Here is a 21,658-nt window from a genome sequence, read left to right as displayed (position 1 = left end):
GTAGGACCTTGTTGTTTCCTTTTCTCTTGTAAGTGTGGTTTAAAGGTGATGCCAAAAAGATTTTGAAACATAAGCATCCGAGGAAGCCAAGGGTTTCTTCGTTTATAGACGTCACCAGAGAAAACTAGCTCTTAAGTCATGAAAGTCTTCTTGAAAGGCATGCGGGCAGTCAGTCTCTCATCTTAAAGGTTTCTCCTCTTGTCCTCAGCTCTGTGAGCTCCGGATGCTTTCAGTGGGACTTCCTAAGGTTTGCTACATGGTTCCATGTAACCAGATCTGCCTCCAACCATACAAGAACCACAGCCAGCTCCAGGTTACCCTTCCTGACACTGTTACTTAGGCCAAGGTAGAGTTTTACACTGAACACTGCAGCCATGCTCTGCTTGTAGCCCTGATCAAGACCAGGTTCCATCTTCACAAGTTAAACGGTCCAAATGTTCCCTCATGCTATAATAACAGCTCGCCGTGGTTGTTCAGCAGCAGATGGGGGGTTCTGTTTTGTACATGAACTTTCTAGAGACCACGTGATGCAAGGATAAGATCAGTGTTTTGAGAGTCAAAACAGGTATAATCTTGAATCCCAGTTGAGTAAATTTTCTTCCAAGACCTGGGGTAATTCTGCAAAAAGCAGATATAATGATGCTGATGGTACTGATCATGAAAATGAAGCCCAAAGAAGCTAAAATAGGACACACAGTGAGTAAATAGCCCAGAGAGAATTCAAATGCAGATGCCACTTTACTGTATTTCCTTCAAAACTGGGTCTTTACCTCACTGGGGCATGAATGCTCCACTTGTTTGGGTTAATATCTGTTATAAACCTGCATTTACCTCTTTACTGTTGGCCTCCTTAGTGACTAAGTAGTTCTACATCTTGAGGCCTCTTTGATCACAAAAGGGAAAGAAAACATCAAGAGGGCACTGGAAAAGAGATTTTCTGGTTCACTTCTACCTAGACTGCTTTCTGTTAGTGATGTGAGTGACAGCAGATTTTTTAAGCCCAGCTGTAGTTACTGCGGTTAAATCTGATGTGGAGATTAAGCCTTTTTTTGGAGAATTTTAAAGCACATGACTTTAGACTCCCTGGAGGAACAGAGGAAGGACTCTTAGAAGAATTTTCTCCTAGACAACTCTGTAGATCTTAGGAGCTGTTAGCAAGGATAGTAGGCCTTTTAGATCGAGATCTTCTGTCAACTTCCTGAGGCAAAACCAGACGAACTGCCCAAAGATTTGACAGAATTATAGGAGACTTATGTGGTCACCATAACAGCACATGTTCTGGAGGGAAAAGTGAAATTTAGAGGCTTGGTAAGACATCATTGCTGATTGCTTGATTTACTCCAGGTGGAAGAAAATGAAAAAGCCATTAAGAATGGGTTGAGGGGACACATGAAAAACTAAGTTTATTTTGACCTCTATTTGATGGTGTGTTTGAATGAATGTGGATACAGGGATAAGAGTTTAAAATAATTGGAGCAGGGGGTAGAATTATTATATCTTGATAAATGTTCCCAAACCAAAATAACTACTTCCTGGAAATCATAGCAGATATAGTGAGTAGCAGGGAAGATTGATCTGGTGATAATGAATGTCATGGAGGAAATGAGTTTCACCTGTTTGGGATCTGGAGCGCTGATTGGTTCAGGATGTTTACAATTGGGGAAACTCACATCTCACTTAATAAATCTTGACTTAGAGAGCTAGAGGTAGAAATTTCCTCCATACTCTCTCTTGATTAGTGCTGGGCTTAGTCGCTCTGTCGTGTTCGGCTCTTTGTGACCCCATGGACTGTAGCCCGCCAGGCTCCTCTGTCCACGGGGATTCTCCAGGCACGAATACTGGAGTGGGTTGCTGTGTCTCCTCCAGGAGATCTTTCCAACCTAGGGATCGAACCCTAGTCTCCCACATTACAAGCAGATTCTATACCATCTGAGCCACCAGGGAAGCCCAACTCTATAATTTATGTAAAACTTGAAGGCCAGATGTATTTCAGAAAGGAGAATTTTTCAAATTTGAAAGATAATTCAAACAGGGTTGGGATAATAATCCATACTCAAAAATATCATTTACATCGAATGGGATGTATAAATACTAAAAATAGCTTCCTATCCGTTCAGATCAGATTTTGCTGCCAAATGAATTCAGATCAGGTCAGATCAGATTTTGTCACCAGATGAACTATGAAAACTTTCATTTTCCAGAGATTTTAGGATTTTGGAAATAGAGATATAGGATTATGAAACTATACAAATGAAAATTTCTACTTGACCCTGCTGCTAAACAGAAACATCAAATGATTTACAGGAAGATGGTGAACGTTGATGTGAGGAATATGCTTAGAAACTGTAGGTAGACAGTAATAATGATATAATTAACATTTCTTGCACAGTTCTTATGTGCCAGGCATTATTATAAGACTTTAGCATGAATTAAACCATGTAAATATCTTATAATTTGATGAGATACTATGTTGACATATTGATAGACCTAGTCACAGGTGAAGAAACTGAGGCACAGAAAGTTTTGCCCTGCAGAGCACGCAGGGCAAATTGATCAGATGGATCCTAATCTGAACACAGAACACTCCCTTCTTTCAATATTTATACTTCAATTTTGTTCTACACAAAGATAGTTCTTATATGTCATAGTCATATTCCTCTTACCAATATGAAACAAAGGGGTGTATTTTTTATTTAAAGGTACTATAATATTTCACAAGATGCTTGCCTTCATCATGAAATGTCTTTTACATTCTGGCATTTGTAATTCTTTATCTTGAAACTGAGTCAATTAGCAGATTATTGACACAAACAAGTTTAGTGTAAATAATAAAAAAGAATTAAGCATTTACACTTTTCCTTGAAAGTGGAGACTGGTCTCTGGCCACTGTTTTATCCACAAGGCTGCACTTAGAGGTTTCTGTATAACAGCTACTTTGTTAGATGAATAAATGAGTTCAAATCTCCAAAATCTCCCAAAACAAGTGAGTTCCAGTCAAATCCTAATTTGTATTATTCCATTTATTTGCATTCTTCTCTTTGTTGATGTTAATTTATTAGAATTTGAGATCAAAAATTTATGTTGATTGGTTTTTATGTCCTGGAGTAAGAAATGGATGGGAGGTTAACCACTTTGCATTTGGTCGAATGTATTATTTTAGCTGGGCTCCACTGAGTCCTGGCCACGTTGATATGCATGTGTATTTACAGTGTAAATACATGGAATGTGTGACACATCCTGATAGCATCAGGCTCACCAGCAGTCCTTGGGAAATGATGCTGCCTAACCAGTCTCACCACTCCAAACACTGGATCGCTACAGGCAGGTGCTTCCACCTGATTCCCAGGCCTGTCTGACAGTATCTGAAGAGCTCTTTGACTCAGAACTTTGTCAAGATGAAGGGATTGGGAATGCCAGAAACCATCTTATAATCCATACTATCTACAGTTTTCTAAATTTACCTTGAGCAGACTGCGGTTTCTCATATTAACTTCCTATCCTATTCATTAAGGAATTTGTAGATGAAAAAACCCCTCCCTCATCCTGTCCATATTTTGTACCATTGCCATTCTGCTTTGCACTGTCCTACTTTCAGACTTTAAGTAGACTTAAAGTCACTCCCTTTTTTCAGGGCTTCTACGCTCACACAGAGAATTCTCTGTCTACCTGCAATCATTCAAAGTTCTCTCTCAAAGCAAAAAGTATTTTCATTGAGGCTGACAACAGATTCTACTGTACTATTGTATACAAACAGTTCTGGCACATTAGGGAGTTCCATTATTCCAAATCATCCTCTGCAAAATTGCCCAGTAGCTGCTCATTCTCATAGCTTCGCCTCTGCTACACTGCCATGCTAAGTCTACCCATTCCTCCTCCTCTTTGTTCCTCTGTACTTCTACCAGTTCTGTTCTGCAAGGGTTGGACGGGCTATTTTGACAGAATGCAGCTTTCAAGGGGGGTAAATCCAGATGAAGGACTCCACACTGAAAAGTAGTCATTTACCCTACTTTTTCCTATGTCACATTATCTACTTCTTCTCTGGACATTCTTGGACCACAAAGATATATGCATACACATGCAGAGATACACACTGGCACTCCTATATCACCCCTGCTGAGAGATGATAATTCAAGGATTTAATTTGTCCTATTGCCTCTACAAGCATTTATTAAACCAGCCATTAACACAGCATCAATTTTAAGAATTTATTTTTCAATTTTCAAAATTGAAATTCCTGCTTTTCTTACTTTCTCCATATGGGAGATTCATATCCATATACAAGTATATAACTTTGTGGTTTATCAACAGAATTCATAAATTCTAGGAAGTTTGAAAAAGCTAAAGATGTGTTAACCATGCTATTTCTGCTCACCTTTTGGCTGTTTTTCTATTAACAAAGGATTGACAAGTAGTTTGGGGGCATATTAATTAATCGAGGAGATACTAAATAAGCTATTCACTCCCATCTGTCAAAGTAGATTGAGTCATAATCACCATCACTTCCTCCAATTTGATACAATAAGATCTGACACTAACTACACACACGCTACTGAGACATACAGTAGAATGGGCTGTTATACCAGGTATAAGAATCTTGTATGTGAGAGTTGGACCACAAAGACTGAGTGCCAAAGAATTGGTGTTTTCAAATTGTGGTGCTGGAGGAGACTCTTGAGAGTCCCTTGGGCAGTAAGGAGATCAAATCAATCCATCCTAAAGATAATTAACCCTGAATATTCATTGGAAGGACTGAAGCTGAAGCCCCAATACTTTGGCCACCTGATGTAAAGAGCCAACTCATTGGAAAAGACCCTGATGCTGGGAAAGATTAAAGGCAGGAGGAGAAGGGGATTACAAAGGACAAGATGGTTGGATGGCATCACTGACTCAATGGTCATGAGTTCGAGCAAGCTCTGGGAGAGGGTGAAGAACAGTGAAGCCTGGCGTGTTGCAATGCCTGGGATTTCAAACAGTCAGACACGACTTAGTGACTGAACAACAAGAAGCTTAAATGCTGATTTGCAAACTAACAACACATTAAGTCCCAAAGTAGTTTAGAATACAAGCCCAGAATTCCAAAGTCTCTAATATAATCATAGAGTTCTAAAGTCAGGACAATATTTCATTGATTATATACATTGACATTTTTGTCTTACAAATGAAGAGGCTGAAAAACAGAGATGTTGATTTGTTCAAGATTTTAGGTAATTACTTCAGTGCCCCCCCCCGCCCCATGTAGTGTAGACCCTGAAACCCTTCCCCCTCTCTTTGCATCTTTTGGTAGCTGCCCTCTTTTTCTATACAGAATCATGTAGTTTACTTGTTGGCTCTTATTCATTACTAATGTATCCAAGAGTATATTTTAGAATGTACAACTATGCTTTTCACCTCATGATGTATACGTTAATAGTAGACATTTCAGAAATGTTGACATTCCTAACATTAAAAATCACTGTGTATTTAAAAGTACCTACCACTAAAAACATTTCTTCTTAGATTTTAAAGTCTCTCCAAATGATAAACAAATATCAAAGCCAAGTTTGAACCTAAACTAATTCTGCCTGAGTTCTTTAGCCAAAAAATATTTAATTTCCCTAATAGCAAAAAGTCCCTATGAATAACTTCTTTATATTTTTCAAAACCAATACTCTGCATCTAAAATAACCAGCTTCTTATTCTGCTAAAATTTTAACACTGGTGTGGATATTACTAGTTGTTTCCTATAAATTTTATTTTTATGATTTGCTTTATCTTAAGTTGCGGTTCATATGGTAAAGAAACTGCCTGCAATGCAGGAGACTTGAATTCAATCCCTGGGAAGGAAGAACTCCTGGAGAAGGAAAGAGCTACCCACTTCAGTATTCTTGCCTGGAGAATTCCATGGACAGATGAGCCTGCTGGGCTATAGTCCATGGGGTTGCAAAGAAATGGACACAACTGAGCAACCAACACTTTTTACTAAGCTGTCTTCCAGACAGTAATTATTTAATTCATTGACACTCTTACTAGGGAAATAACTGCAATATGAAATTCATAATAATTAGGAAAGGTCTTTATTTCCTCATTATTCATTCATTCATTTGCTTGTCTGCCTAACTTCCTTTCTCTTCTGTCAGAAAATCACTGTCATAATTGTGTTACTTTAAATGCATTACAATGTTAGAAGCTTAAACATCAGTTGAATAGCCCATCCACTGGTTCAGAGATGAGCTTGTAATCTAATATGAGCCAGTGAGGGATATTTGCTGAGGCTTATGGGAAAGAAAAGCCTCCTACTTTTCTGTGTTATTACAGGTAGACACTCTTTTTGACATTAAATGGAAAGAATGAAGGCTATCCCTGGAAGACAGTAGTAATCATCTGGCTACCAGGCTTGGGAAGAAATTGACATAAAGAAAGGGCAGAGAGGCCAAAGGGCCTCCAGTTGCATTTGGGGGACTACTAGTTCAAATCTTGCCTGAAACCAGTCCTATCTCAATATATTCTTTTTATTTACTTAAGCCAGTTAGAATTGGGCTTTCAGGGTTTGGTTTTTTTTTTTTTTTTTTGCAACAAAAGCAGTACTGAATGTCATACTACTATTGGCATTTGTGTGACAGTTTTATTCACTATGGCAGACATTATTGGTCAACCACACAAAAGTCACTATTTTTCCTTCTTAGCAGATTCCCAATTTATTAGTATTTTAGGCAGATAATGTGTTTCAAGGGTCTTCCCCATCCATCCTAGAATTTCAATGTTTATTAGTCTTAACTAATCATGGGGATTCTATATCCTTGTCAAGACTGCTTTTGGAATGTGATATGATCAGATCTGTTATGGCATCATGGGAGATTTCCTAATGCTTAAAAAGGTAAGACTTTCTTTGTCTTCCAACTTTTAGACAACACCCTGTAAGCAGCAGCCACCTTGCGTATAGGGAGAAACCAGAGAATTCAGGAGAAGCCGACCTGGCTTCCTTGAGCCACAGAATGAGTTAACCTTGGAATTCCCCCAGATTTAACCTTACATGCAGTAATAAACTCCCCATTGTCTAAGTTGCTGAGAGTCACAGGTCTGTTATTCGGAGCTGAAATCACTCTGACTGATATATCCACAGACAATATTGATTCTTTGAGGCTAATCTCAAGTAAAAATCACCATACATGATTGATTAAATTCAACCTGACTCTTTAAAAAAATGGATACTTTTACAATTTTAGGCATACTTTCTCATTTGAAGGTTCAACTTAGACTTGAAGTGATCAATTAATACATAATACAGATTAAATAATTTCTATATCTCAAACCAGAGACAAAATGAGAACTTGGCCTGCTGCACACTAATGTATCACTAAGTTTTTGTTTATCCAGGTGGTTAGAACCCAGAGACATGGGAGGGTCATCTTGGAAGGTTGCCAGAACAAATGCCCATAAGTCTTCATGGCAATCCTGCTGCCAATTCCTAGGATTCCTACCATCTTAACATTTTTCAGATCAGAAATTAAGAACAGATGAAAACAAAAAAGAGACACCTGGCTTGCTGTTTTATTCTTGTAAAGCCAGGAATATCACATAAGCAGTTGAGAAGTACTCAGAAAATGCCCCCATGGATATGTTGTGATCCCAGATAAGGAGGGTATGCTAAAGGGACAAGGCTTGTGTGGACTTACTTGTATACCTGATGGTGGAGGTGGGGAGGGGTGATGAAGCTGAAAAGTGGCCCGGGTATTTCTGGTCCTGTTTAAGGATTCTAGGGTTTCTCTAGTGGCTCAGACAGTAAAGAATCTGCTCGCAATACAGTAGACCAGGGCTCCATCCCTAGGTCAGGAAGATCCAATGGAGTAGGAAATGGAAACCCACTCCAGTATTCTTGCTTGGAGAATTTCATAGACAGAGAAGCCTGGTGAACTACAGTCACAAAGAGTTAGACATGACTGAGTGACTAACACACATATAAGGCATCAGTCACAATTATAGAAACAAAACACAAACATTTCCTCTGCTCTGTTGTGACTGCTAAACAAATGCTTAGTAAAATGACATAAAGTAAGAGCTCTGTAAATGTTCATTTATCCCCCACTTCCTTTTTCACTCCCCTCTTTTCTTCCTTTTCCAAGTATGGAGGAGGGGGCTATGAGTCATAATTATGGAAGTTCTTTGACATCTCTAAAAAATATAAATATTTTTTTCAAAATTTATGCACAATATATCCAAAATACATACAAAACTTCCCAGGATCAGAATGGAAGCATTTTGCTAAGTGTTTCACTAGTCTCTCAGAAAAATTTCTGTGTTTCTCTGGAGTGCCTTGGGTTTAAATCCAATGTGAAAATAACTCCTTTACCATTAGCTTTGATAATGTTTCCAAGGCATATAATTTACATGACAGCATAGGTAACTAATGGGAAAACATCTATGAATTTTCACCCAATATCAGAAGATTTCCTAAATAAAGAATAGTTTGTTTGAGTTCCCTCTTGGGGAATTTCTCCATCACTTTTGAATTATCTTTGGTAATTTCAAGATGAAATTACATCTTGAAATTTAAAAAAAGAAATAAAATCAAGGTGATAAAATTGCAGTGGCATTCCACTGGGAGAAGGAATTGAAAGAATCATGCTCCCTGGGTTGTCCTCAGGAACAGGGCATTTTTATGCTGCCAATTTAGTTCAGCAGAGACACCCCTGGCCCCCACCCACCTGAGTCAGTTAATGTTAACAACTCACTATTGTCTTACTACTGTGAAATTTAAACTAACACCAACTGCATAAAATAAAAGTGAAAGAAAGAGTTTATGAAAGTAAAGGTAGCTATGATTACTTGTATAGGAGGTAAGACTAATAAACAGTGTTTCTGTGAGCTATTCCTCTCAACTGTACAAGGGCCTCCCTCCTTTGACATTTTCTTATCCATCTCAACTCTGCTATTGTTTCTCATGCACTCAAACCACTTTCAGGTTTCCTTTCCAAAAATATACTCCTTACTTGGTCTTAATTGAATCCCATAGATTCCAGCTCAGATGTGGCACTATAAAGCCCATTTGTATCATCTGATAAGCAGTCCCCACCAGCTTCTTATGTCCTTTTAGAGCCATAAAGGACTGAAACTGAGGAACAAGTCGTAGATCTTGGAAAAGTTCTTGATAAAATAGTATCCATAGACATTTTAAAAATAATTTTTAATTAAGAATAATAAGGCCATGGAGGTGAGGGATGTTGCAGGAGTGTGTTGCCTGACCTCATGGAGACAATTAGACAATTAAGCATCATTTAGAGGTTTGAATCAACAGGACTTTGTGACAAGGAGGATGGAAGAGCATGGGAGTCAAGGAGAAATAGAAGGAACTCTCAGATTTCTGACTTTAGCAGGCAGATGCGTGGTGATGCCATTTTACTCAGCTAGAAAATACTGGAAGGAAATCAATTTTGGATGTTAGTGAGTTCAAGTTGGTATATATTTTATCTGAGAAGTGAAGAGGAGGAGTCTTTATCGAGGGAGGAGTCTAGGCACCAGAGCTCAGGTTTGACCTAACATTGTAAATTTGGGCATCATTCTCACAAATAGTTTACAGCCATGGCCACAAGGAGTAAATGAAATCATCTATAGAAAGAAGAAAGTTTAAGGCCAGGAATGTAAGGATCTCCCTGCAATAACTGTGCTGAGGAGGAGCCTAAAGGAGTATTCAGAAAGTTTGGAAGGAAACCAAGCATCATATTATAGAAGTTAAGTGAAGGGTGTTTGAAGAGGGGCTGTCAACAGGGGCAAGTGTTCAGAGGTCATTCAAGATGAACACTGAATCATGTCCACTGAATCCGATGACATTAGTAACCTCAACGAAACCAAGTTGAAGAATGTCACTAAATGCAAAAAGTGAGAATGCAGTGGGTTAACAGGAGGAAGGTGTGTGGAAGAGGAGGAGAGTAGAGACAACCCTTCAGAGAGGCGCATCTGTGAAGGGTCATACAGTGGGAGCACAACCCTGAAGAGGCTTCAAACAGTGAAGAGACTTTATTTCCTTTTCAAGTTAATAGCAACTGAGTATATTTAAATGCTGCTTGCTTGGAGCCAGTAAAAAGGTTAACATTTACAAAGAGGAGGCACCAACAATGGAATAAGATTCCATAGGATGCAGGAGAGTCCAGAATCCAGATCTCTATCCCTTGGGAAACCCTGAGTTTCCCTCGGTTGAGACCAAGTTGACTGGCTAAGCAGCTTCTGGGCCCCTACCATGGATAGCTTTTTCTCATTACTCACCAGATATCCCCCTGGGGTGGAGGAGGAGGATATTTGACCAGGAATTGAGACTGATGAGATACCAAGGATCGGAGATTCTTGCTAAAGTAACTTAGCAGGATTCTTGTTGCAATCAGCCTCTTGAGGACAAGGGTCAAGGATCAGGATAGTCAAGAACATGACTCAGAGAAGTCTGACTAAAATTTGGTCGAGTGTCTTGGTCACTATAGTATTTTTTTTTCTTGCAATTTCTGACATCTTTTGCATGGATTCCTTAACTCCAGCCAAGAAGCACTAAGTCCAGACCTAGCACTGTAATCTAGGGGGCCAGGAAAATTCAGGGGTGTTATCACAGTCATCCCAGGGCTAATCAGTCAAAAGGAAGAAAACAAGGGGCCAGGTGAGAGTGAAGAAGGCTGTGTGTTGTGAAACAGATGCTCAAGTCAGTCAAAAGTTTACATTGCAAAATGATGGCATCCAAGGGTCCTGTTGTCACAGACATTTAAAGACAGTGTCAAGTCAGCAAAACTAAAATGATTTCGACCCCCTGTCCACAAATCCCATTCCCCTACAAAGTTTAAACAAAGTCCTGGTCAACAAAAATGATGATTCCTTTATCCCACCTTTCTCCAGAGCTCATTTTCACGATCAAAAAATAATCCTGCCAATACTACTATTACTATAGTGTCATTTTATTTCTCAATGCCATACAACACTAGAAACTGTACTATCTTTTGAAAATTAACACAAAGTAAATTGGTACTCCTCATTTCATAAAAACTTTGGCTCAGGTAACCTCTGTGTACCCAGGAAGAGAAGTAGAAATTCTCAACTACTGGTCACCCTAGTGCAAGACACGGTCCAAATGATGGAATATCATCTTTACTTATATTCCTCTGTATAGTCCATGGGGTCACAAAGAGTTGGAGATAACTGAGGGACTTTCACTTTCTTTCTTTATTCCTCTGAGTGACTTTGCGTCCATGCGGATTCCACTTCAGATAAGCATAGAAACTATCCTTCATCTATTGTTTCTTCTTGTTCTTCCTTTCTCCTGATCTCCTGGATCTCCCTCTCCCTTGAATTTTCTGTTCTCCCACCAGGGTCCATTTTTATCTTTCAGCCTCTGGCCAGGCTGTCAGTCATTGCATTCAACCATTATTCTCTTCCAAGAAGCCAGATCTATGGGAGGCGACTTCCCGTCTGCTTATAGGAAGAGATAAGAGACGTTCCCCAAATCTCTCTTCTGCTTAAACTGATTTCCTCTTGGCACAACTCGGGTGCACTGTTAGGCAGACAGTGCTCGGGTACCTTGTCAAAGCACCTCTCTGCAGAATCATCTGCTGTAATCTGAGACCCTTAAGCGGGTGGGAAGGAACCTTGCCCTGAAAAGGAGTGATGGGGTAAGTTAACATATGCTGTCCTCCCCTCACCCAAGTAAAACCTCCGCCCTACTGGTGTGGGTAGGAGACGGCACACAACACTATAGTCTGCCCACCGAGTTTTCCCCCTCCACCACGTCCCAGCTCTATGTGTTTTTGTGGCACCATCTTCGAGACATCTTCACTTGCTTTCCCATACAGACAACCCTCTTCCCAAGCTAGTGTCACATGTCTTTCTCTGACAATGTTCTTATCAGTTTTCTTGGACACATCACCTGACCCCGGCAAGCTCTAAGAAGAAAACACTGGCTTCAGATCTGCAGAGGGGATTCCCTTGTTCCCTGTCTGGGCATGATGGCCGTTAAATTCCTATGGAAGCTGGGGAGTCACCAAGCTTCCACCCCAAGGTATGATCTCTCCCTTCCTTTCCTCTGGCTCATTTCCTCTCCCACTCAGTCCTCATGGGAAGGAAGAGAGAGACTCCTCCCCAGGCCAGCCTGTGAGGAAATGGATTCATCCTTGCCCCTGGGAAATAGAAGCAAAAACAAACTCCCAAAGACTCAGCATTTTCTCTGGTATTCTGGAGATAATTTAGCCATGTTAGAACCGGCAAGAAGAGATTTAGGACAGGATAGAAGCAAGGCTGTAAGGACCGTGGGTGAATTCGGTCAGCTGGTCACATTTACAGGCAGAGCCCCTCTGGGTAACCAGGGAGAGGCCCAAAAAGTGGCTTGCCAAAGCACCTCAAGTGGGTGGGAAGGAACCCTGCCCTGAAAAGGAGTGACGGGGTAAGTTAACATATGCTGTCCTCCACTCACCCAAGTAAGGCCTCTGCCCTCCTGGCGTGGGTAGGAGACGGCACACAATGCTATAGTCTGCCCACCCAGCCTGTAACAGGCTACAACTGAACAGACGTCATCTCTCCTCCAGCTGGGTGCACTGAAGCCTTGTCGAGAAGACGCTTGCCTAGGGGATTCCTGACCTGCCCCTGAGGATTTTGCCAAAAAACTTGGTTCACCGTGTTTACTGTAGGTCAGCAGAAATTCAAGTGCAAATACCTGGCTGATCATCAGAATCACCCCCAAGAACCTCACAGAAAAATAAATTCCCAGATGTCCTCCTCAACTCGCTTGAGCAGAATGTCAGCAGTGAGGACCGAGATTCTCCATACTGGCAAGGCTTGTCAGGGGCCAACTTGGCAAACCATTTTCACAGCTTTGAGAATCTAAGTCAATAAATCTGGAAACGACCTACTTTAACTTTCACACTTTTCTATTAAAAAAAAAAACAAATAAATGCAGAGATGTTAAGTACCATGTTGTACAATCGCAACACTTTATTATCTTTTTAAAATGCAGTAGTGAAAAGCTTTGTTTGAAAAAAAATATGAAAAAATTTGGGGACCAGCTTAATGATATACCACTTGAAACCTCTTGATTGGTCATGCCATGGCGATTTTGTATCATTTACTCACTTAACTTTCATTCACTTATTCACTTAACAAATGAGTACCCACTACATGTCAACACTCTTAGAAACAGAGGATATGGTAGTGAAGCTATTCTGCCCTCTTAGAGCTTTTATTCTAGTGGAGGAGAGACACTAGTGACAGAATAAAATATAAAGTAGTCAGATGTAGTAAGTTAGGAAAACCAAAGTAAGCAACAGAGATTTGGTGTGTTCAGCAATGGGGGTTGTGTTGAAATTTCAGGCAGGGTGATCAAGGAAGGCTTCATTGTACGAATATGACCTTGGACAGGAAAGACCTGAAGGAAGTAAGGGAACTAGCTATGTATAAATCAGAGTCATAATTATCAGGCAGAGGAAAGAGAATGCAAAGGCCCTGAGGTGGGAAAACACTGGGTCTGGTGGGAATGGTGAAGAGGTTGGTAGGAATTTAGCAGGGTGAATGAAGAAAGAGGGAATAGGAAGTGTGTCAGTAACATACAAGGGGAAGCAGATCACAGATCAGTGTGAGCACTTGGGTTTTTAGCCTACGTGAAATAAAAAATTACTGGAGGGTTTTGGACAAGAGAGTGTCAATATCCAACCTATGTTTTAACGTAACCTCTCTGGGCAGAATTGAAACAAGATTGAAAGGACAGTAGCAGAGGTAGTGTGGCCAGATGTGAACTTATAGCAATACTGCAACTATATGTGCTGTGCATTAAGCATTTTCATAAAGGCTAAGCATGGGTATATCACAGTACATTTATGCTTTGGAGTATACATAGGATGGAGGCTGGGAATCTGCAGTTTCCTGAGTCTGCTTGGCTCCCATGACTCATGGTGAGAGCGTCGTACCAGCACAGGAGTGATGCTGGTGCTTTTCATCCTACCTGGTACCCAAACGCTAAACAAGTTCTCACAGCCTCCACATCAGCCAGAGCCCGCACGCTGGCCACGGGGCTGGCACAGGCACAACATCTGCTTGAGGCCCCATGAACTTGCAGCAACAAGAGCCTCCTGTACAGTCTCTAGCACTCCTTGCTTTTCCTAAGTGTTTTCCTTTTCAACGAGTGTTCTATAGGCTTTCTGAAGCACTTTTCCATGTCATCAGGGCCGCAGCCTTTCTACAAGGTTTCAACTAAATATATTGTCCTTCCAAAGCACTGATTAAAACATTCTTAAGCTCTTAGGTATGGAACTGTTAGGATGTTGCTGGGTGAAAGTGTATATTTGCTCCAGTCTACAATTGCACCTCAAATTTTTCCTCTGAAATACACAATCCTTTTATAGGACAGGTCATCATTATGATATGGGGAGTTTTGTGATACATATCAAAACCTCCTAGCAAATAATAGACTGTATTTTACATATTTTAGCTGACTAATACTATTTGCCAGCTAAAATCTGTTCTTATGACACTGCTTGGTTGTTGGTGGGTTTTTTTTTTTTTCTCCAAATTGACAAATACCAACTTCAAATGTATTCTGTGCTCAAATAAAAACATTGGAGCAGGAGGATACACAAGTCTGCAGGAAGTAAGACAAATCTGATTTTCAAGAGGTAAAACATTTGTGTTACAAGAATGCAAAATACAAGTTAATCATTTCATTGCAGAGAACTATCATTCTCAAACATTCACTGTAAAAGTATAGAGAAGGATGGAAAATTAGGAAGGGTTTTGTTGTCATTTTGGATCTTATCCAAGTAGCAAAAGGGGTGTATTTACAAGGATGTGCCAAATTTCAAATTCAAGTATGGCAACATATGAAACTGGACTCCCTTGTGGTTACTGGGAAATATATACAGCTTTCAAGACCAGCATGAAGGTGAGTCAGACTGACAGGTATTTGTACAGAGGAGGAAGCTGACATAGTCTTTTAGGCCAAACAGTAATCCTGGGTGGCTCTGAGGCAGTGAGGTATGTAATCACCTCACTGGTGGGAGTTTTTCTAATTGAGAAAATACTTGGCAGCCTCAGTCATCAGCCTAAAAGTCAGAGAGAAAATAAATGTCCACAAATGAGCACCCAGTGGAGGTGCTTGTTTAGGCCAAGTCTTGGATGTCCTAACTCAGTGTTGCCTCTCCTACCCAACTGTGGAGCTGTGCATGGGGCCAACACGTGTCTGATTTATGCTCTATGTGCAGGGTCCCAGTTGTTGAACTAATTTCTGAATGAATAAGTGAGAGGGCCATGAAAGATGCTTAAGACCTAACCTAAGACCTTCCCCTAATGGGGAACAGGGTGTTTCCCCATTGCTAGAGGTATTGGAATCAGATGCTGGATCAGCAGTTCTCAGCATTTCTCTGTTCAGTGAACACTTTTGGGTGGTGACATCAGTAAAGGGATCAAAATGCAAACACTCCTTTTTAGAAAAAAATATTTATAAGATTTAAAAAAATTTCTTTCCAGCCATTCACTGGCCATCCTTCACACCACATTTCTTTCCCCTGATTAGTTATAAATTGTACCCTGCCCTCCTTCAGCCTGTCCATCAGAGCCTTCCACCTGACAGTTCTAGAATAATAGGCAGCTGCATTCACGGCAAAATGAAAACTTCATTAATTACAACTGGCAGCTGACCCAGAAAGAGGAATACCAGTGTGTGCAATTTACTCAGAAAATCATCATTTAGGGATGCTGCAGAAATAATTCCTGCACAGGTGAGGTCAAAATGTACATTCCAACTGTCAAGGCTCTAAGCTACTCAAACTACAATTACCTCTGTTGTTGACGATTTTGTCATTTTTAACATAACTCTCATGTGACACTTTGCTAAGAGCATGAAGTTTTCAAGGGTATTGAGAATGGGAAGCTGGCTGGTGGCTCAGTGGTCAAGAATCTGTCTGCCAATGCTGGAGACACGGGTTCCGTCCCTGATTAGGGAAGATCGCACATGCCACAGAGCAACTAAACCAATGCACCCAACTACTGAGGCTGTTTTCTAGAGCCCAGGAGCCGCAACTACTGAGCCCAAATGCCCTAGAGCCTGTGCTCCAGAAGGAAAGTCAACACGATGAGAAGCCGGTGCACCACAGCTAGAGAGTAGCCCCACTACACCACAACTAGAGAAAAGCTGCACAACAGGGAAGACCCAGCATAGCCAGAAGTAAATAAATCAGTAACATTTAAAAAGAACAGGGCACTGGAAATGGCCAAAAGTATTTTGTCTTACAAAGGTGACTTAGAAACCTGAACACAGCCTGGCCCAGCTGGAAGCAGAAGGCTCCTGTTGTCTGCCCTCTAAATCTGCACAATTATCACCACCCTTTCTCCTCCCTTCTCTTTGCCATGATCCTAAACTCACAGCCTCACTTCTACTTCCCAGCTTTTTAAGGCAGAAATATGGTAAATCCTGAAAAATGATGTATGCTTGTAAAAACCTGCTACAATAGTAGCAATTGTGATGACATTGTACCTTGACGGTTGCTAATCAGATTTGCTCCCTCTGACACAGAAAAGAATCTGTCTTGCCTCTGGGTATGAGGTTAAACTGAGATTATCTGGTCAGTAAACAGAATCCCCCATGCCTCAGGCAGCCATGGCCTTGGCAAGACTGCCTGAGCTTGTAGCAAAGGCCACGGAAGACCACAGGTGTTTGAGATTTGGGGGCAGCTTGAATTGTCAAGACCTTATAGGGACACATATCTCTTCCTATTACAGATGAGGGAGCCTCAAGTGGGGAAGAGCAGTGTAGACCAGATCATGGGAAGACTAGTGGTAGAGTCTGAAAAACTCACTGGGATGAGGTGAAGTGAAGTGAAAGTCGTTCAGTTGTGTCCATCACTTTTTGACTCCTTGGACTGTAGCCCACCAGGTTCCTCTGTCCATGGGATTTCCCAGGCAAGAATACTGGAGTGGGTTGCCATTTCCTTCTGCAGGGGATCTTCCCGACCCAGGGACTGACCCTGGGCCTCCTGCATTGCAGGCAGACTCTTTACCAATCTGAGCAACCAGGGAAGTGGTAGAGTCTGAAAGATTCACTGGGGTGGCCTTGGGCTATTTCCAATACAAATAGGATGTGAGTCCTGGAGTTCCTCACTTTGCTGAAAAGTTTAAAGCACTTTTGTTACTCATCATGTGTTTAGAAACGGAACAAAAATATTTTTGTTATATGTGTAAAGAAGTCATTTAATAGTAAAAATATACTTGCATGAGAAATCTCTTCTTTGTCTCCCTATCAGCATCCTCATTTAATACATGAAAACATTACAGTAGGAATCAAAGGCCTCCTGCCATCTCTCCTTTTTTTTCCAGCTTCATGTTCTTTCTCTGCTCTTTTTTCCAATTGTCTTCTCCCTGTGTTATGGATGGAATTGTGTTCCCCACCAAATCCATATGCAGAAGCCATAATCCCCAATGTACTAGTATTTCGAGACGGTGCCTTGGGGAGGTAATCATTAATAGACAAGGTCATGAGGGTAGGACCCTCTGAATGAGGTTAGTTCCCTTGTAAGAAGAAATATCAGAGAACCTGTGATCTCTTTCTCTACCATGTGCAGACACAGCAAGAAAGCCACTGTCCACAAAGCAGGCAGAGTGCCCTCAACAGAACCTAATCTCACTGGCACCCTGATCCTGGGCTTCTGAACTCTAGATCTACAACAAAATTCATTTGACAAATATTCCTTAAGTATTTAACAAGTATTCCTTAAGACAGGCAGCCTATGGTATTGTGCTGCAGCAGCCTGAGCTACTGAGACACCCTGACTCGTTTTCTCGTTGTCTATCTTCTCCTCTACCACACTCTACGGGGAGGGCAGAGAGCGAGGAAACGACCTAGTGACTGATAGCCCATGCAAGGCCACACTGCTGCATTTTTGCCCCTTTATCATTAGAATTCAGTGAACAAAGTATGCTACCTATATTGCAATATGTTACAAAAACATTTAAAAAAAAAATAGTTTTGACCACTCTGCCTTTGGGAATGGCTCTAAACTCCTTTTTTTTATTGTGCAATCGGTAGAAAATAACTTCTCCTGAAAAGAGAGGAAAACCTTGAAATAGACTGAAGGAGAGGTCAAAGAGAAAGAAGACGACAGGCACAGACAAGGAGAGATGCTTCTGATGCCCCCTCACCGTCCCTGAGCCTCATGATGCCCAGCCCTCTCCATCTTGCCTGCCATTCCTTCCGTCACACCTTCCTGCTGCCACTTTCCATCTATTCTTTCATCTCCTGTTGAAACTCACTTCAGTCCCTAAGAATCCATTCTCCCAAGCCCAGATTTCCACACCTCCACCTTCTGGAGTGGCTTCCTGGCCCTGGTGGCTCAGACAGTAAAGAATCTGCCTGAAATGCAGAAGGCCCAGCTTCAATCTCTGGGTCAGAAGATCCCCTGGGAAGAGAATGGCTACCTACTCCAGTGTTCTTGCCTGGAGAATTCCATGGACAGAGGAGCCTGGCGGGCTCACAGGGTCACAAAGAGTCGGACACAACTGAGCAATTAACATTTTCACCTTCTGGAGTAATAGAAAAATGATCCATGTGCTAATGGTTGAAGACTAGCAAGACTCCTTACTAAATAGCAACTGTCCATCTTAACTAGAGCCATCTACAGGAAACACATCCAACTGCGTTTCAAAGAGCACTCAGCCGAAAGCAAACTCCAGCTCAGCGCTATGCAGGAGAAACATGATGACAGCCACAAATTCAAGCTGCTTATGATACTTTCAATTTTCTAGTAGCCACATCTTTAAAAAGTAAAAACAAAGGAGTAAAATTGATTTTAAAAACATATTTTAGAAAAATAAAAAAATAAAAATAAAAAAATAAAAAATAAAATTAAAAAAAATAAAAAAAAAAAAAACATATTTTAGTGAAACATATACAAAATCATTTTAATATAGTTTTTAAAATTTAAATGAGACATTTCACATTATTTTCAAGCTGTCTTCCAAATCAAGTGTGTATTGTATCCCTATAGCACGTCTCCATTCACACCAGCCACATTCACTTGCCTAATAGCAACATGGGGCAAGAGGCTACTGTACTGGGGTAGCACAGCTGCAGTCAGAGAAACGGTGAGGCCTGGCAAATCAGCAAATGAGAAAGGCCCCCCATCCCCACCCCATGAACACCCTCTTCTGGGCCTGAAAGCACAGACCTATTGAAGAGGGAACACATTAAATGCTTGTTTGAGATGAGATTTTTTTTCATTGCTTTTTAAGAAAGGTGCTCAAACTACCATCTCCTTAAACATTACTGTTAGAATTTCAAGTGTACAGGAAACAAATTTTTCCGTGGATTCTCGAAGCATAGTATAGCGCTGGTAATAATTTCTATGAGGGCAGAACAGCCTGATCTCTAACTTTTGTAAAACCAAAGCATCATGTCCACTGTGCAAAGTGGTGTTCAAAGCTTCCACTCCATGATCTTGTGAAAATGATGACTGCAAATTAGTTTTGTTTGCTGAGAGATGGATGATTCCCTGCCTGCGTGGACTATCACAATAAAGTTGCCCCATTTTAGAAGGTGTGTAGGGACAAAATAGTTGCAGGTTTTTGTATCCTGGACTTCACCTTATGTTTCTTTTAGGTACAGCGGTGCAACGTGTTTTCACTGGGGTTTGAGTAATGGCTGGACCTTCAATTATAGCAATTAACTGTCAACACCATGTGCCAGGTTCATCCATATGCTATTGGTTCAATTCCAACAAAGACACCCAAGTCCTTGACGTGCCTTACTTCTTATAGCTGAAGTCTGCCTTTATACAACTTAGAGGTTATTTTAACGGTAGAAATATCTGGATTAGAGTGGTTGGGGCAGCAGAGAATACTGCTAAAATCTAGTGGAATGAGGTTTTATTTTAATAGCTACAACTTCTAATGGTCTCCTGATATTTGCTTTTAAGGATTTCCTATTGCCAGCCACTATTCCTTTATCTCTTTGTTGAAATCTCTCTCTCTCTCTCTTTCCTCCCTTCCTTACTCAGGCTTTTGTCTCTATTTAAGGGGTTAGATGATAGAAGCTAAAGATAAGTTTTATACTCAGGAGGTTTGTGATTTTATTAAGACATACTGAAAAGTCTTCAGACCTAAAGAAATTGATCTGTATACTATGCTATAGAGTTTTCCTGATCACCTCAGATTACATCCTTGCCAACTCTAAAGTTGACTTAAGAAACTTGTATTTTCTCATTATTATTTTCCCCAAAAGGGGCAATGGCAACTTTTTTCCAGTCAAATTAAGATTTACATTGAAGTGTATTTCTACCAGATTGTGAAAAATTCTTAAGGAAAAGGATATTGCTGTTTATTGCATTTTTTAAGGACAGTTCATTCCCATGGTTAATTGAAAGATAAATGCGTATAAAAAAGAGTTGGCAAAAACTGATTCTCCTCCCTCTCCAGAGGCTTCTAAGATTTTTTTCACGAGCACCCAGAGTCTTTCCCCACACTCGATTCAGATTCCTTTCTCAGTATATCTGGCCAGATGATGCAACATCTGTGTTCTCTTTTAAGAACATGAGAAATGAAGCTTTTTCATCTTCCCTCTCTTTGAGTTCTGGGAAATCTAATTAAAACTGCTCAGGTTTTCCTTTTCTCATTTGCCTTAGAAGACAACTCACTGGAAGAGTCCTGTGGTGGTCTCCCGCCTGTGGAAGAAGGTGACCGAAAAATCAGCCTGATTATGGAGTTGTCGACTCAGGTTTCCCTTCAGACTGAGAAGATCACTCAGCTGGAAGAAGTTTTAGAGGAAAAGGAAAGGAAGATTCAGCAACTGGAAGCTGAGCGGGAGGCTCATTGTTTCCCAGAGGTCAAGGACTCTCCAGAATGTTTACAAGAAACCCCAATTTCTCTCTGATAATAATAATGTTTCTCCTGTGGTTTATGATGAGGATTTGTAAAGATACCCAATAAAAAAACAATAAAAGTTTATTAAGTGTCATCAAGGTAAAATCCAGAGCCCAAGCACTCTCCTCATTGCTGCTGCTGCTGCTAAGTCATTTCAGTCATGTCTGACTCTGTGCGACCCCAGAGACAGCAGCCCACCAGGCTCTCCCGTTTCTGGGATTCTCCAGGCAAGAACACTGGAGTGGGTTGCCATTTCCTTCTCCAATGCATGAAAGTGAAAAGTGAAAGTCAAGCCACTCAGTTGTGTTCGACTCTTAGCTACCCCATGGACCGCAGCCTACCAGGCTCCTCCATCCCTGGGATTTTCCAGGCAAGAATACTGGAGTGGGGTGAATCTCCTCATTGGTAAACTCAAATTCAAGTTCATGGGTCTGACTATCATATAAGGTTCATATTGGAAGGAAAGAAAACAAAGGGAGGTCTTCAGATGCAAACACTGAACCCTTTAGACATTTGCCATATAATCCACACAGCTGTAGAATACTATGTTTTAGACATTCCTGATAATAGAGGGAGAGGAAAAAACACAAAACTAGACAGATGGTCAAAGAACTTAGCATCATCCTCTTACCAGTGTTTTGTCACATGGCAAGGGAGGTGTGGCACAAATTCCATTTTGTTATGCAGCTCGACTGTGAACAGAAAGCTATCGTGGAGGGTGAGTTTCAAGCTGGGGAGTGTTGGGGTACTGAAAGCATAATCATTGTCAGCAGAGTAAATAGCCATGACTTCTGTCCTTTTGTAACCTCTAGAATACATT

The 21,658-nt window shown here is 40.8% G+C and overlaps 1 protein-coding gene across 1 annotated transcript in view; it reads left to right on the top strand.

The window, feature by feature from the left end:
* CCDC192 (coiled-coil domain containing 192) overlaps positions 1-20,891 on the top strand; it is a 192,823-nt gene extending 171,932 nt beyond the window's left edge. Inside the window, 2 exon segments of the mRNA XM_065934333.1 lie at positions 20,601-20,842; positions 20,844-20,891. Of these exon segments, the coding sequence (XP_065790405.1) occupies positions 20,601-20,842; positions 20,844-20,891 (290 nt within the window).
* The last annotated feature ends 767 nt before the right edge of the window (positions 20,892-21,658 follow it).

This window comes from Muntiacus reevesi, chromosome 1, assembly GCF_963930625.1.
Source record: "Muntiacus reevesi chromosome 1, mMunRee1.1, whole genome shotgun sequence".
NCBI lineage: Eukaryota > Metazoa > Chordata > Mammalia > Artiodactyla > Cervidae > Muntiacus > Muntiacus reevesi.
Note: the sequence above shows the minus strand (reverse complement) of the source record. Positions and strands in the feature narration are given on the sequence as shown.